Here is a 17,993-nt window from a genome sequence, read left to right as displayed (position 1 = left end):
GCATTTTTTAGGTCCATTTGGACCTTCTAATGGGGATAGTTTCCCTGATCAAAATATGATGGATAATTAATGGAAGCACCCACCTTTGATTGTTCCATATTGGAAAAAGTTGTTTTTGGAAAAAAAAAAGTATTAGCAAAATTTAGGAATACTATAAAAAAAAAAAATGAAAAATCACTTTTAGCGTTGGAAAATCATTTATAGTATTTGTTGGATAAATGCTTATATGTGATTCTCCTAAAAATACTTTTAGAGAAAACACTGTGAAACATACTTTAATTCTATCATCTTCAATTCAAGCCTTGAAATGTATTAAATATTACAACAAAATATGTAGTTCTACATTAATATTGTTTTTCCATTCAATGCCAAGTGTGATTTCTAGGTATTTAAAAATCTCATTCTATGGATAAAGCATGAGTTTGTTGGGTTAAATTCAATAATTTTTTTTAAAGAAATCTTATACAGAATACTTTCTAAATTTATATTTGATTATAACTAGATTCCTTATAAAAAGATTTATATATATTTTAAGTCATTAGCTATAGATATGTATGTGATAAAAAGAATGATGGAGTACGAGGGTTAAGCAAAGTGTAGAGAATTAACCTTAGTGTAAATGCGAGGAAGACTATGAGACATCTTATGGAGTAAAAATGCTTATGGTTTAGGGTGAACATATAAAAAATGGGAAAACATGAAATATTTCGGGATCTAATTCTATAATATTCCTTATCTCATAATAAAATATTATTTCTCATACATAAAGGTAAATATGATTTACTGAATTACGTTGTTGAAACTGTGTATCTTTCTATATGGTTTCATTTTATTAATGCGTTTTCTATTAATATGTCACAATATTAATGCTTCCACATGCGCAATAGATTTAAGGTAGCAGTCTCTAAAAATTCTCCTGAAATAGGCAAAGATATTTCCATATATAGTGAAACTGCCAGAGTTTTGTTTATACTAAAATGCATTTCATAAAGTAGCTTCATGTATGGTTTTAATCAAGTTCTACCTACATGATCAAAATAAAGCAAGGTAAAGACATAACTCAAAATAAGTTTTGGGCAAAAAAAAATTACATCTAAATTTGGGATATCACGTAAAAAAATGTTTCAAATCTTCTTTATTCAATTTTATTTCTATTTTTGTCACATCCTTGATACTCTCGTCGCGTTCTTATTTTAATCTATAAGAGTGTTTGTTTTTTTAACTTTTCGTTGAAAGTAATTTATTTTCAGACTTTAAATTATTATTATTATTTTTTTACTTTTTCATGATTTATTACATTTTTTTGCTGAATAAAAAAATGCAGAATATTTGATTTTTTTTAAATAAAAAAAGTAATATGTTGATTTTTCTTTACTTTTTAATACTTAATAAAAATAAAATATTACAAAAAAAAACCTAATATTCAACCTCATTAAGTATTATTTAATTTTAATTTCTATTCAGAATTAAGTAAAAAAAAAAAACACCACCAATGCGCCCAAGTGAGGTTAGACAAAAATTATGTATTATGTTACTTGGAAATTTTTTGTTTCCATAATTATTTGACAGCTATCCTAGCATTTAATGGGAGCACAATGTAGACATCAACATCACTACAAAAATAGATTGGAAAATAAAACAAGTTACTTATATTTCAATACAGATAATTTAATCAATTAATACACATACAGAAATTAATTCAAAACCAATCCATCAATCTTCTTAGATGAAATCAATCCTCAAGAAGTTCACAATCTGTCCTTTGGAAATATACCCTTTTTCCAATAAGGTCATATGCCACATTATAATGTTGCTGAGCCATAATCCCAATCACAGACCCAATATTCTTGAGATTGCTTTCCAAGACAGCAAGGCAAAAAACATCTTGATTTTTCTGAACAAACAAACTGTTTGCGTCTAGCACTAAGTCAGCCCCTTCAGCAAAGTGAAATGCCAGCTCTGGAAACCCTCTGAGGTCTTCATTCACTCTTCCCTTGTAGCACAGCCATCCCGGAATGGTACGATATATCACTTGCTGGAAGTGCCCTCGCACCAACCTCTGAATTTCATTGCTAAGTGGGTCGAATCCATCTTTGGCTAAGAATGTTGCGGTCGTTCCAGAGTCCATGACCACTCCTCCTTGGCCGGACTCCGTCCTCTGAAAGACTTCTGGGTTAATATCAAGCCTTGTTTCTCCTACACTTATCCCTTCTAGGGTTACATAGTAGAAGCCATTAAATGTGTGGAATGGCGTTGAAGAGCCTTCCATCTTAACCCCATCTCCGAGAACTAATTGGTTATGGGTGTAATGAGGATCAAAAAGGTCGCCAATGCAGTAAGAGAATCTTGAACCTAATCGAGAAACTATAGATTGATCCCCGGCACTTAGTCCAAGTATTCCACTTTGTTGCCCATCGAAGCGACCCCGGTTCGAGTGCCCACAGCCAAATACCACAGAAGAGACAGTGACTGTGCCTTGGTCTGATGTCTCGAAAACAATATCTTCAGTGGCGAGGTTTCCAGAGCTTGTGCTGCCATCTGCGTATGACGCATTATAAATACACTGGTTTAGGTGATTGTACTTCTTTTGTGGCGAATTGGGGCATATGGGAGAATCATACGACAAGTCCACATATGTTGATGACTTTGAGGGATCGAAAATAGGGGTGGACTGTCTGAAACAGTCAGCACAGGGGCGACATTGCACCCAAAGTAGGTCGCTGCCAGTGTCGATGCCCACTAACTGTGGAACCGGCGGTCGGCCTACTGAGAAATTCACAAGGAAGGCTTGGCCGCGGTCATCAGCCACCATATTAGCTTGGATTTCATCAGTGATAAAAGCAGCCCTCCGGGTTCTTCTTCGTTCAACATTATTTCTGTCTAGACTCTGATAGGAGGAGAGAATGGAGTCTTGGTGAATGAGACCGGTGACTAATCGTAGGGGTTTCGTGTCGGTCATGGCTGTGGTGGTGGTGCTGGTCACTGAGACTGAGAGAAGGATGGTGAAAAATAAGGAATGGAAGAAGGTATGAACAAATATGGATATGGTTGCCATGGCCACAATGTGACTGCTGTCTGAAATATCTGGCCATTCATCAGACTACGCTTCTAGGACATGGATGTTATTAAAAAGTATAATTTATCTATTTTTAATGGGTTATTAATTATGTAAATCCACAAAATTTCTTCAAAATTAATTGCAGAAAAAAAAAATTATTATTAAAAATTTCCAACTCACATAATGGTTGTCATATTAACTTCACAGAAAAGGTGAGTATATTTTTCCAAGGAGAAAATTGGTGAGAAAATAAATGATATTAAATTTATATTTTTATACAATTTTTTCAAAAATCTAATATGAGGTGATTTCTGTCTATCTTAATGTGTATCTGTTCATTATGAAACTGGTAGTCGTATTTCTTTTATTTTCACAGGATTGCTAATTAAGGTGCCATGTAATTAAATGCATTTGAATAATTTTAAAATTTTAAAAATATTAAATATGTTTGTTAATTTAAATTTAATTTTTATTTATTTTTAAAATGGAAGATAAAAACATGCTCAATAATTCTATAACCAGCATTAAAAAAACTTTTTTTTTTTATTTAAAAAAAAACGATTTTCAATAATTTATCAATGCTAAGGTGTAAGACATTAATGTTGTTTTGCTAAAAAGAGAATATGTTAGTAAATTGGAATTTTTAATTTAATATTTTAAATTTATTGAAAAATTTTAGGTATAATTTGAATATACTTCCTATTAAATAGTAATAACAACTTTCATATGAAAAGTAAAAAATCTTCCAAAAAAAATATAGGTTTATCATATGAATTTTAAAATTATTTTAAATTTTTTTAGCATTTGAAGTAGTAATATTTTTTCTAATATTCAAAATTTTAAATAATTTTTAAAAGTCATTTTTATCTTTTTTAATTAGTATTTTATATAAAATTTATTATTATTTTTTATTTTTTTTTTAAAAAATAGAAAGTGTAATTATACTTTAATATATATTTTTGGTTTTTTTTTTCTTTTTTAAATTCCAACTAGTTTTAAAAACAATAAGTATAATCATGTTACTAAACATGAATTCTAAATTCTTTTTAAATTTTTAATCAAGAAACAAAGCTTGAAAAACAAAAATACAATCAAACATATCCTAAGTTAATATATTTGAAAGACATAATTATAAATCTCATATTTCTATTAAAACACTATTAATCATAAATTATGTTTCATTGGTGTAAATATATATATATATATATATATATATATTAGAAATTTACATAGTGATATTTATCTATTTATTATATGTTAGTTTGAATTACATTAGGAGATAGGGTTTGAATTATAGTATAACTCAAATGTATTTGTATGTAAATATACATTATCATAAATGAGAATAGTATGCCATATTTTCTTTCTCTATATAGTATTAGAGCTTTATTTTTTTCTAGGCCTATCTCTCACTCTTCTCTCCTTCCCCACCACATCATGGTTGAGCACATTCAAATTGCCATACCAAATACCTAAGAACCTAATAAACCTTTCACCCTCATTCATATCTCCAATCAAAACACCATCAAACTTACCTCCACCAATTACCTTTCATGGAAACTCCAAATTGAAGCACTTTTCATTGGTTATGATCTTAAAAAATTTATTGATGGCTCTCATCCATGCCCACCAACCACTATCATTGCAAATAATACTACTACACCCAATCCGGAATACCACACTTGTATGCATCAGGATAAATTAATTTTTGATGCCTTAATTAGTTGGGTTTATCACTCCATTTATTATTCCACTCATTCAACATGCCTAAACGTCTCGTGAAGCTTGGACCATTCTTGTCAATACTTATACACGTCCTTGTCAAGGCCACATTAAGCATATTAAGGAACAACTCAAGCATGCTACCAAATGTTCTCAAATGGTCACTGAATACATGCAATTTATAAAGATGACGAAGACCTTATTGAAAAGATTCTCGCTAGACTTGACAATGAATACAAATCTATTGTTGATGCTATTGAAGGACATGAAACTTTAATTTCCTTTGATGAATTTCATGAAAAAATTGATTAGTAAAGAACTTTCACTACGCGCTAATCAATCCACTTCTTTGCCCTTACCTACATCTGCAAACCCGACACACACCCGCCGCCCTAATCCCGGAAACAACAAATCAGGCCCCCCTGGATTGTTGTGGGTGTCATCCACTTCATAGCCTACATTTGTGCCTTATGGCTCCTTTGCTACTCCTCAAGGTGATAACCCTCTTCGTTGTCCTTATTTGAGTAAATGTCAAGGTTGTAGAGCACAAGGACATACAACTCAATAATGTTTTCTTTATCGGTTGTTTCCATTCACTCCAACTTCTACTTCGGTTTCTCAACCACAACAACAATGAAAACCTCATCCTCCCCAACAATGGCAACCTCGACCCCCACAACATTGGCAACCACGAGCAAATCTTGCCACTACTACTTCTTCTGAAAACTCTAGTTGGCTTCTCAATAGTGGTGCATCACACCATGTTACCACTTACTTGAGCAATATGTTTATTCATGCCTCGTATGACAATTCTGATAACATTATGATTGGCGATGGCTTGGGTCTTCCTATCACCTACACTAGTTCCACTTCACTCTCTACTCCTTCTCATACTTTCTCTTTACAAAATGTACTTTATGCCCTTAACATGAATAGGAATATTATCTCTATATCTCAATTTTGTAAATCAAATAATAACTCCATTGAATTCTTACCCTCTTCCTTTTTTGTGAAGGATTTACACACGGGGGCAATCTTTTTTGTAGGGCGGACTAAAGATGGTGTGTATAAGTGGGCGGTCTCCTCTAAGTCATCTCCTTTAGTTGCGTTTTCTAGTGTCAAGACCACTTCATTTAAGTAGAAGCCTAGATTAAGACATTCATCATCTTCTAACATTCGATATCTTGTTTCCAATTTTAATTTAGAATTATCGAGTCCATTATCTTTATCTTTCAATTGTAATGCATGTCAATACAATAAGAGTCATAAGTTATCCTTTTTAATTTCTACTTTCATATATTCTTCCCATCTCCAAATTATTTTTTTATGATGTGTGGACATCATCAATTTATTCCATTGATAATTCCAAATATTATGTTGTTTTTTTCGAACACTTTACTAAATATATTTGGTTTTATTATTTTAAAAGTAAATCTCAAGTTCATGATGTTTTCATCCAATTTCAATCAATTCTTGAAAAATTATTTAACAAAAAAATTATCACAATATATTCTGATAATGGGTAGGGGGAATATCAAGCACTTTCATCCTATCTTGCATCTCAGGGAACTCTTATCTCACTTCACCCGCACATACTCCAGAACACAATGGGTATTTTGAACGTCGTCATCGTCATATTGTTGAAACTGATTTATTTCTTCTCTCCTATGACTTCATGCCTTTGTCATATTGGTCTTATACTTTTACCACTGTAGTCTATTTTATTAATTGTATGCCAACTTCCACACTCTAACTTTCCTCTCCCTATCTCAAACTCTTTTAGTTTTCACCTAATTATTTGAAACTTCGCATTTTTGGGTGTTTATGCTATCCTTGGTTACGTCCATATTCTTCTCATAAACTTGCTTCTCACTCTGTTCCATGTATTTTTCTTGGTTACTCACTACTTAAAGTGCTTACTTGTGTTTTGAACTTTCTTCTTCTAAAATCTATACATCCCGTCATGTTAAGTTTGTTGAAAACATCTTTCTTTTTTCTTCTCTTCACTCTCATCTTCTGCATCCCTCAACCATCACTCTTTCCCATTGGTTTTCACTTGCATTTTTGTCTCGCCCCTTGTCCACATCATCTCCCTAACTGTCTACACCTTCTACACTTATAAAAAAATTGCCTTCCTGTTTAGATCCTGACTCCACCATGTCGCTCACTCTCATATCTCCTAGCCCGATCCAATTTCCATTCACAACTTCTTCACTGCCCGACCAAAATCAAAACCCACTTACTTTTGTGTATTCAAATTCTATATTGTAAAGATAATATGAGAATGAATATTTGTATTATATTGCTATGTTAATAATCAATACAAGAGTAGCTTTATATAGCTGAATTACAGAGTTTGAAATAGCATAAAATCAACTAACTACTTACATGATTAAAAGATGATAGTTACAACAATAAGATAGATACAAATAAAACAAACTATATTTGGTTGTTGCTCTAACATCCCTTGTCAAGCTGAAGGCGGAGAAGAATAGAGCCGAAGCTTGTCTCGGTGCTTAACAAATAGACACTGACCAAGTGGTTTGGTAAGAATATCAGCAATCTGGTCATCTAAAGAAATAAAACGAACTTGAATGTTGCATGGTTGGACTTGTTCTCGAATGAAATGATAGTCAAGTTTGATATGTTTTGTTCGGGCATGAAAGACAGGATTCGAACATAGATAAATAACTCCCACATTATCACACCACAATGTAGCTGTATTTGAGGAAGAGAAGCCAAGTTTAGAGAGAAGTGATCGAAGCCACATAATTTCAGCAGTAGAGTTAGCAAGGTCACGATATTCACTCTCGGTGGAAGACTGGGCAATGGTTGGATGTTTCTTCGAAGTCCATGAAATAAGATTTTTGCCCAGATAGACTGCATAACCATTTGTTAATCAACGATCATCGGGGCAACCACCCCAATCACTGTCAGTGAAGCATTGCAAATCAAGAGTGGAATGCTTGGAGAAGAACAAACCGAAACCAACAGTAGCCTTAAGATAACGCAACAACCTCTTAATTGTTGTCCAATGCTCTTGAGTGGGCTGATGCATAAATTGAGATAATTTATTGATCGAGAATGAGATATCAGGTTTGGTAAGAGTAATGTACTGCAAGGATCCAACCACTTGGCGATATTGCTCTGCATTTGATAAAGGATCACCAGAGAGTTTGGAAAGTGAAGGGCTGGTCGACATAGGTGTATGACAAGGCTTGCAGTTAAACATGTTAGAATTGGCCAGCAGATCAGTAATGTACTTTTGTTGGGTGATGAGAAGACCACTAGTCGAAAATTGTGCCTCAATACCCAAGAAGAAATGAAGGGATCCAAGGTCTTGAACTGGAAATGTTGATTTGATCTTACTTAAAAACCAATCCAATTGTGTAGAATCAGAGCAAGTAAAGAGGATATCATCCACATAAATTAGAACATAGAATTTAAGAGCACCTTGATGAAGAATAAACAAAGAAGAATCAACCTTTGAAGCTTGAAAACCAAGGTCCTGCAGAAAGGAAGTGAGTCTGTGAAACCAGGCCCGAGGGGCCTATTTGAGACCATACAACAACTTAGACAACTTACACACATAGTCTAGATGTGAAGAGTCTTGAAAGCCAATGGGCTGCTCCATATAAATATTTGAATCAATAAAACCGTGTAAAAACTCATTTGAGATATCAAGTTGGCGGATTGGCCAATTTGAAGAAGTAGCAATTGATAAAATAGTCCGAATTGTAGTAGCTTTAACCACAAGATTAAAGGTCTTAGTGTAGTCAATACTAGGCTGCTGCGAGTAACCCTTCGCAACGAGCCGAGCCTTAAACCGATCTATCTCCCTATTAGCTTTCCTTTTAGTTTGATAAACCCATTTACTACCAATGATATTCGCAACTGGAGGTCGAGAAACAAGAACCCATGTATGATTCTGAAGCAAGACGTTAATTTCACTTTGCATTGCATCACACCATTCAGCATATGGTTTGGCTTGAGTGAAGGTTTGTGGTTCTGTGATAAGGTAATTTTTAGCTTTGGTGGAAAGACAAGCATGTCGTTTTTGCATGGTGGAAAAACGAAGCTGCATGAGGTGAATTTGAGGAGGAGAGGTTGAGGTAGAAGACACAACATTCAATTGAGCTAGATAATGGGTGAGATCAACAATAAGAGATAGTGGATGATCGGTGGTTGAATATGAGGAAGGTGATTGTTGTGGGATAGGAGAGTGAGAGGAGAGTGGCATGGTCAAAGGTGAGGACTGAGTTGACAATAAGGAATTATTTGAAGATTGATCAGTGGTAGAAAATAAAGGAATATTAGAGGGAGTAGAGGTCTGACCTGAATTTCCAACAGAACCCGTGGATAATGGAGGTACACTTTTAATGTGAAGCCACGGGAAATTTGAAGAGTCCTTTGGAGCTTGAGATGCTGCAATATGAGAACGATACAAAAAGAGGCTAGGATTAAAAACAACATGCCTAGCAATATAGACCCTATCATTTGATAAATTAAGACATTGACTACCTGAGTGAGAGGGACTTGGACCAAGATAGACATAAGGAGTGCTCTGAAATGCAAACTTATGGTTATTATATGGACCTAATAGAGGAAAATTAGTACACCCAAAAGGCTTTTGAGTAGAATAATCAGGATGTTTGTGAAATAAAACAAAGTATGGGAAAGAATTATTAAGAACTGGAGTGGGCAAATTATTAATAGAAGAACAACTCATTTCAAATGCATAATTCCAATACCGTAGTGGTAAATTAGCATGAGCAAGAAGTGCAAGATTAGTATCAACAAGATGACGAATTTTCTGTTCTACCACATTGTTTTGTTCATGAGTATGAGGACATGCAAGTTTGTGAACAATGTCGACTTGTTTAAAATAGGTGTTTAGTTTTCGGTATTCTCCTTCCCAATTTGAATGGAATGCCAAAATTTTCTGATTAAATTGACGATGAATGAATTGCTCAAATTGAAGAAAGACAGAATAAACATCCTTTTTATTTTTAATAAAATAAACCCATGTGTAATGGGAATAATCATCAATGAAAATAAGAGCATAGCGATGGCTAAGACTGGACAACAAAGGAGCAGGGCCCCAAACATTAGAGTAAATAAGTTGAAAGGGAATAGTACTTTTATGTTAAACTGATCCTAAAGATAGTCTAGCATGTTTGCCCAAAATGCAAGAAGAACAAAGAGAACTAGAATTACTGGAACAAGGTAAATGAAATTGCTTGATTAAACTAGACACGATACACCGTTGAGGATGTCCCAAAGCAGCATGCCATTCGTCCATGGTTGGTGCTTCAACTGTAAATGCTTGCTTAACATTAGGGCGAAAAGTGTACACTCCATCTTCACTTGGGCCCTGTAGGAGGATTTTCTTAGACACCTGATCCTTGACAAGAAAATAAGAGGGTCAAAATTCAAAGAAACAGGAATTATCAATGACAAATATTTGAACTGAAAGTAAGTTTTTGACAATTTGAGGAACACGGAGAACATTTTTTAAAGAGAAAGAACCAGAAGATGAAGGAAGGGATGTGATACTAGTATGAGTTATTTGCAAACCTTGTCCATTACCAACATGGAGTTGGTCATGTCCGTTATAGTCATGAGCAATGCTGAGATTGGCTAAATCAGGGGTGATGTGAAAGTTCACTATTGTGTCAGGATACCATGGCATAGTGGAACCTTCATGAGTGTAGTTGGCAACAGGAACTTGAGAACTTGCACAATTATTTTAAGAATGACCAGCTGAAGAGTAATTAGCATGAGGAGTTTCATTTTGGTTGTGAGATTTGTAACGAGAATATCGACGACGACAACGATCAGCGGTATGGTTTATATAGCCACAGATTTGGCAAGGACCACGAGATTGATTTCCATTCCAATTCGAAGATTTCTTGTGATTATTATTCTAAGATGAAGTGGGAAGCAATGGAGCATAATTAGACTGACAAGTCACCATGTTTGCTTGAGGAAGATCAGTAGAGCTCTTAAGTAAAATTTCATGAGCTATAAGTTGACCATGGAGTTCATGAAATGACACTGGTTCAGAACGAAGATTTAAGGCAGTAATAATGACATGATAGTCACAGCCAATATTGCGATAGATTATTGCATTAAATTCTGCTGGGGCAAGAGGACGACTTGCCTCATTTAGCTCATCAGCTAGAGCTTTAGCACGTTGCAAATATGCTGAGACAGAGAGATCATTTTTTTTTCAATTCTTGGAGTTTAATGTGTAATTGCAATTGTCGGTCTTGAGAAACTGAACCAAAAGCTTGAGAGAGAGCCTGCCATATTTCATAAGATGAAGATAACCCAATAACATAAGGAAATATCTCTTCTGAAAGAGAAGAAAGGATCCAGGAATGAAGCATCTGATCCTTTTTATACCATGTTTCATATTCTGGATTTGGAATCTCGATAGGAGGAGTAGAAGAATCTTTAATTGTTTTCGATGGAGCAATAGTTGAACCATAAAAAAAACCTAGTCAGATTTTGGTAATTAAGAAGAGGATTAAATTGAGTTTTCCAAGCAAGATAATTTCTTGGAGTAAGCTTGACAGAGAAGGTATGATGAGCAGAAGAAGAGATTGAATTTGAAGGGATCATTTGAGAAGAAGTCATGATTGATCAGAAAATTAGAATGAGGGTTGTGATACCATGTAAAGATAATATGAGAATGAATATTTGTATTATATTTCTATGTTAATAATGAATACAAGAGCAGCTTTATATAGCTGAATTACAGAGTTTGAAATAGCATAAAATCGGCTAACTACTTACATGATTAAAGGATGATAGTTACAACAATAAGATAGATACAAATAAAACAAACTATATCTGGTTATTGCTCTAACATATATAAATATCAATATGTAAATTAAGGATAATATTAACTTTTTCTAATATTCCCTCACAAGATGGGGCTCCAATAGGAGATTCCAATCTTGGTCTTGAGAAAAAGAAAATAGATCGTGATGTATTCGACTTTCGTGGAAGACAATTTCCTTATTTATATGGGGTCAATCTCTCTATTTCTATGGAGGATGGTCTCCCTAGATCTACACGACAAGTGGATTCAAATTGATGACTGAAAGATTAGGTAAGAGTAGTGAGGTCTTTCTAAGTTGAATTTCCAAAAAACTTTGAGTAACTTGTAGAAAGAAAGTTTGTTGAAGGAAGAGTATGATTAAAAGCCTTATTTGCTATCAAATTTAATAGTGTTTTAGAAGTTAATGCAGCAGACAATAGAGAAGGTAAGGAGAAGGTAGAGTATAAGATAAATCTCAAGTAGAGACAACAAAACATGAGCATGTTTTGGGAAAACAGAACATGAGCATGTTTGGTTTCCCAAAACATGTAAGAAAACGGTCAAATCTTTAATAAAGCTTTTAGAGAAAGAGAGGGAGGTAGAGTTGAAGGTAATATAAAAAAAAACATATATATTAAATTAAAGAAACTAATACTGATATGAAACAAATGAGAAGAAAATTCTATTATATTTGAACCACGAAAAAATTGGAGCTCTTGTCTATAAAGAGGTATTGAAATCAAGATATTGCATTGGAGACAATAGGAAAAGAGACATTGAAATCAGGATATTACATTGGAAACCATAGGGAATAAGTCATTGACAATACATAGGCATAAAAAGGTCACTACCATTTGCAGTAGGGGTAAGGAGAGGCGTGCAGGGCTTAGGCCCTACACCCTAAATTTGCTATAGGTTGAGATTTTAGGGTTTTGGATTCGAAGGCTCTAATACCATATTGAAAAAGAAAATATGTACTATTCTTATTGATGACGATGGATATTTATATACAAATATATTTGAGTTATACTATAATCGAACTCTATCTCCTACTGTAATTCAAATTAATACTTTATCCTCTTCTTTCTCAATATGGTATCAAAGCCTTCGAATCCTAAACCTTGTCTCTACTTGGAGCAAATTTAGGGTGTAGGGCTTAGACCCTGCATGCCCTCCTTCCCTAACCATAAATGGTAGTGACCTTGCTATGCCTTTGTATTGTCAATGCCTCCTTTCCTATGGTCTCCAATATAATATCCTAGTTTCAATGCCTTTTTCCCTATTGTCTCCAATGCAATATATTGATTTCAATACCTCTTTATAGACAAGAGCTTTAAATTTTCCTGATTCAAACCTAATAAAATTTTCTTCTCCTTTGCTTCCGAATCAGTATTAGTTTCCTTAATTTAATATATATATTACCTTCAACTCTACCTCTCTCTCTTTCTCTAAGCTTTATCAAAGATTTGATTGTTTTCTTACATGTTTTGGGAAACCAAACATGCTCATATTCTATTACCTCTACTTGAGATTTGTCTTATACTCTACTTTCTCTTTACCTCGTATATCGTCTGTTGCATTAACTTTTAAAGCACTATTTAATTTGATGCCAAATAAGGCTCCTTATCCTATTCTTTCTTCAACAAACTTTCTTTCTACAAGTTCCTCAATTTTTTTTTGGAAATTCAACTTAGAAAGATATCACTACTCTTACCTAATCTTTTAGCCATCAAGTCGAATCCACTTGTCGCGTAGATACAAGGAGATCGTCCTCCACAGAACTAGGGAGATTGACTCCTACAGAAATAAGGAGATCGCCCTCCATAGAAACAAGAAGACTATCCTCCACAAAAGCTGAATACATCGCAGTCTATTTTATTTCTCTCAAGACCAAGATTGGAATCTCCTATTAGAGCTCCATCTTGTAGGGGCATATTAGATAAAGTTAATGTTATCTTTAATTTACATATTGATATTTATCTATTTATTATATATTAGTTTGAATTAGAATAGAATATAGAATTTGAATTAGAATAGAAGTTTATTATTAGTTTGAATTATAGTAGAACTCAAGTGTATTTGTATATAAATATCCATCACCAATGAGAATAATGTCATATTTTGTTTTTCTATAATATATATATATCCTAAGATATCATATCCCATCAGATTGGATATGTATATTTAGGATATCATTCTTAATGAAATATGATATCCTTGGTGATAAAACAAAGGTTATGAATAATTAAGGAAAATACCTAAAAGGGGGAGGGGGGGTGAATTGGGTTTTTCAAAATCTTTTTCCACACAATAATATATGTACAAAATAAATAAAGGAAAGAGATAAAGTTAGAGAATTCAAACTCGGGTTTATAGTGGTTCGGCACTCCCTCGCCTACGTCCACTCTCCTCAATCTCCTAACCGAGTGAGGATTCCACTAACTTGAAGCTTCAATCAAGCTTTCAATCCTCTTACTCTTGGATTCTGGCTCCAATGAGCTCTTACACAATCTCTTCAAGATTTGAACCACTTGAAGGCTTTTACACTCAGTTTACACAAAGATGAAACTCTCAACCTAGCTTAAGGATGACTCAAGTATAAAAGAAAGCTAGGATGATTTACAAGAGTGAACTAAGAATATGCAAGTGATGGTTTAATGCACTAAGAAAGAAATGAGAGCTTTTTGATCAAGAACAGGTAGGTAGACAATTGATTGTAAAGGTTCTCTTAATCATAAATGAAGTGGAGCTCTCTATTTATAGGTTTCTAAGCTCGGGAGACAAAAACAACAGAAAGTAGCCTCGACCGGATGAGCAAAGGGTCGACCGGTTCACTAGCCGTTGGAGCATTTAATGCATGACAGGTTATCGTTGCCTCGATTGGACCTCGACCGGTAAAGGAATCACCTCGACCGGGAAGAGAAGGCTATTGGGAGAGAGAGAAGGTTTTTAACCTTCCTCGACCGGTCCTTGACCGGACAACCTCAGCCGGTCGACCGGACGACCTCAGGCAGTCGGCCGATTCCTCAACCGGTTGACCAGTTGGCCTTAGCCTCGACCGGTTGAGCCTTTTTGGCCCCGAAAACCTATCTTTTTTTATTTCTTTCTTTTCCAATACATAGGCAAGTTCTTTAGGTGAGTTAATATGCCAATTTTGAATCAATTTGCCTAAGGTATATTTGATAAAACTCTGGTTTTAAAGAAAATCAAGTTTTAAAGAATAAACCGAGTTTTCTAAGATGCATGAAAAGGTATGAACATCCTAAGTGCACTCATGCTATCATCTTACATTCATTTCCTATGATCACAAGTCTTCCAAATGATCTCGATCCCGTATTCGTTTGGTCCTTGATGAATTTTTGAGATTATGCATGAGATTCTTAACATTTTTAACAATTAGTCACTTAACCATGGTTTGTTATCATCAAAACTTGATTAGGAGAACCCTTGGGCTAACAATCTCCCCCTTTTTGATGATGACAAACCTTGGTTATCTAGGAGACAGAGAAATCTCCCCCTCAAACCAACCATGGGATAATCAACACAAAATTTAGGAAATTTAAAGCGAGAAGACAATGTAAATCAATAAGAGTGTCATATCATATATAAGCATGAGCAAGAATACATGAAAGCATATGTATGATATGCATGAAAATGAAAAAGTCTCCTAAGGTCTCTATCCTAACATATCTCCCCCTTTGGCAACATAAAAAAGAAACGAAGGGGGATCCCAAACAAACTCAAGGCTGAGGAGGTGGTGGTGGAAACACAGAACGGAGGTAAGCCATCATCTCCTCGTGCTGACTCTCTTGGCGGCTCTCAAGACGCTCAATCCTTTGTATGATATGCTCAAACTGAGAGGTGAAGCCGGCTTGATACTGATCGATGCAATCCTCCATGGAATAAAGCGAGTATCACGGACTACGACTCACTCCCCCATACGAGTCCCGAGAGAGCTGATCTGTGTCGACAAATCCATCCAAGGTGGATGATCAGGAGCATGAAGAGCCTGAGATGGTAGCTCAGTAAATGATGGCTGAGATGAAGGGCCTGCTGTGAAAGACGACTCAGTCATCATAGGCTTGGAGAAGGTAGCCTCAACATGAATGCCCTCTGACTGATGTGGAGGCGAAATGTCAAACTCGGGCCCTCTTTACTCAAAGTCCCTCTGAGGGTCCAACCCATCCTCCATCTCTCTGATCTCAGCCTCCTCCTCTACTTCGAGGTGTATCTGATCATGTCCCCGAGCCTGTCGCTCGGCTTTCCTAACCTAGGAGCCATCGGGTGCTTTCTCGAACTTCATGTGCCCTAGAGACTGCTCATCATACGTGTCATAGGTGGTGGAGCCCTCAAAATCTGTCTCTCTGCTCAAGTCGACCCCGGCATCCTTGAAAGCACGGGTAAGGAAACGACCGTAGGGGAGTACTCGTGTTGAGCTCTCAACACAAGAGATCACATGCATCATCATAAGGTAGCCAACATGAATCCGTCTCCCGGTGAGAATCGAGTCAACAATGAAAGCCTCGAGTTAGGAGACCTCGTCTCAATGTCCTCCACGTGGCAAGAGAATCGAACAAATCATATGGTGAAGGACTCGGCTAGTCACTGTTAAGCTGTGAGCCGATGGTTTGCCCATCCCCTAAGGATCGACAAGTCCGCACAACCTCTGAACAGCCTCTCTAGGCTCAAATCTCGGCACAATAGGCCACACCTTGGCCTCATAAACACAGAGTCCAATCGAAGGAATGTCGAGAATGCGGCAGATGCTCTCGGGACTCAAACGGATCTCAACGCCTCTCACAGTGGATAATACGGGTCCTCCAAGCCCGTAGGTCACCCGACAATAGAAAGCCCGCACCAGAGTCGGGAAGACCGGCTCAGAGATCGTCACTACGGGCAGCCATCTCATCCGTCCGAACAACTCCTCAAAGCCAAAGTGCTGAAGTTGGGAGAAATTGACACTTCTCCTTGGGACGACTTTCCTCTGAGCAAACTTTTGCTTGTAGCGCTGATAGTCTTCATTTGAACTGAAGAGTGCCGTGTCAAACCTCGCCTTTCGGCGAGCCTCCGTCTACTCGGGCTGAGATGGCTCAACAGGGCGCTTGCCCTGAGCCCTAAAAGTGTCCGTCTCTCTCCGTGGTGCCATCAATGAAGCGAAAGAGGTGAAGAAGGAGTCCAAACAGAGAATGAAAGCAGAGAGGAAGATGCAACCACAAACCCGAAACCCTAGACGCCTGGAGATGGAGCTGAACAGCCTTGAGACACACGGTGCAGAGAGGAGATGCCTCAAAAGGTGAAACCCTGGGTTTCAAACCAAAACCCTAGCCCAAATCTGTCCTAAAATCAAGTCCTCAGCCTGCAATCGGTTCGAAATCTGGCCAAAAACTCTTCGGGAAGCAGGGATGTGAAGGGGTGGCAAGCTCTGGAGGCGAAAATGGGAAAAATGAAGCGCGCGGGGGGCGTTTTAAATTCTCAGCCCCGACGAACCGGTCGACTGGTTCCTCAACCGGTCGACTGCCTGGTCAACGGTCAACAGTCAACGGCCATGGTCAACGGTCAAAATTTCCAAATTTTCTTGCATTTTCTTGTCTCGTGATCCCCCCTGCCCTTTTTAGTTGAAATCCCCAATTTTTTATGTCCAATGCCAAGGGAATTTTGAATTTTGGTCAAAAATTGACCTATTTCCTAAGGGATTGCTATATGATGCGTATGAGATGAAATTTATGCAATCATAATTCATTTCCAACAAGAATTCATTATACAAACATCAGATCAAAGAGAAATAACCCCTAGTTGTCTTCTAATATCGGAAAATTGTTCTTCACTTAGAGGTTTTGTAAAAATATCGGCAAGTTGATCTTTTGTGCTTACAAATTCAAGTGTAATGTCACCCTTTTGTGCATGATCTCTAAGAAAATGATGTCTAATTTCTATATGCTTGGTCCTAGAGTGTTGCACGGGATTTTTTGAAATATTTATAGCACTAGTGTTATCACATTTGATAGGAACATGCTCAAAAGACAAGTTAAAATCATTAAGTGTTTGTTTCATCCAAATGATTTGTGCACAACACAAACCGGTTGCTATGTATTCGGCTTCCGCTGTTGACAAAGTTACCAAATTTTGCTTCTTACTGTGCCATGAGACAAGTGAGTGTCCTAGGAAATGACAAGTGCCACTAGTGCTCTTTCTTTCAACTCTACAACCGGTAAAATCGGCATCCGAGAAACCAATCAATTCAAAGTTATCACCCTTAGGATACCACAAACCAATATTCATTGTCCCTTTCAAATATCTAAGAATTCTTTTAACGACACTTAAGTGAGATTCTTTAGGACAAGATTGAAATCTAGCACACAAGCATACACTATACATGATATCGGG

General features: G+C 36.1%; 2 protein-coding genes across 2 annotated transcripts; both read right to left on the bottom strand.

Moving 5' to 3' along the window:
• Window positions 1-1,715: 1,715 nt before the first annotated feature.
• LOC100245409 (aspartic proteinase CDR1) lies at window positions 1,716-3,076 on the bottom strand. The gene has a single exon (XM_002265511.4). The coding sequence runs from the start codon at window positions 3,053-3,055 to the stop codon at window positions 1,733-1,735; it is 1,323 nt and encodes a 440-aa protein (XP_002265547.1). The 5' UTR covers window positions 3,056-3,076; the 3' UTR covers window positions 1,716-1,732.
• Window positions 3,077-7,679: 4,603 nt separating this feature from the next.
• Window positions 7,680-15,684, bottom strand: LOC109123385 (retrovirus-related Pol polyprotein from transposon RE2). The gene is made up of 7 exons (XM_019222941.1): window positions 15,552-15,684; window positions 10,755-10,987; window positions 10,358-10,420; window positions 10,038-10,184; window positions 9,116-9,205; window positions 8,366-9,035; window positions 7,680-8,125 (listed from the first exon to the last, which is right to left on the bottom strand). Exons 1-7 carry the CDS (start codon window positions 15,682-15,684, stop codon window positions 7,680-7,682), a joined length of 1,782 nt encoding a protein of 593 aa, XP_019078486.1.
• Window positions 15,685-17,993: the final 2,309 nt, after the last annotated feature.

The sequence above is a fragment of the Vitis vinifera genome, chromosome 11, assembly GCF_030704535.1.
Source record: "Vitis vinifera cultivar Pinot Noir 40024 chromosome 11, ASM3070453v1".
NCBI lineage: Eukaryota > Viridiplantae > Streptophyta > Magnoliopsida > Vitales > Vitaceae > Vitis > Vitis vinifera.
This window is presented reverse-complemented; position numbering and strand designations above follow the sequence as displayed.

Excerpts from the sequence above, each read along its gene's own strand:
- LOC109123385 (XM_019222941.1), bottom strand. The coding sequence starts at position 15,684 with ATGACTGAGTCGTCTTTCACAGCAGGCCCTTCATCTCAGCCATCATTT. Across the intron at positions 10,988-15,551 it reads GATCAGCTCTCTCGGGACTC|CATATTTGCAACGTGCTAAA; the intron begins GTATGGGGGAGT and ends TCTCTGTCTCAG. Across the intron at positions 10,185-10,357 it reads CCATGTTGGTAATGGACAAG|GATCAGGTGTCTAAGAAAAT; the intron begins GTTTGCAAATAA and ends TTTCTTGTCAAG.
- LOC100245409 (XM_002265511.4), bottom strand. The coding sequence starts at position 3,055 with ATGGCAACCATATCCATATTTGTTCATACCTTCTTCCATTCCTTATTT.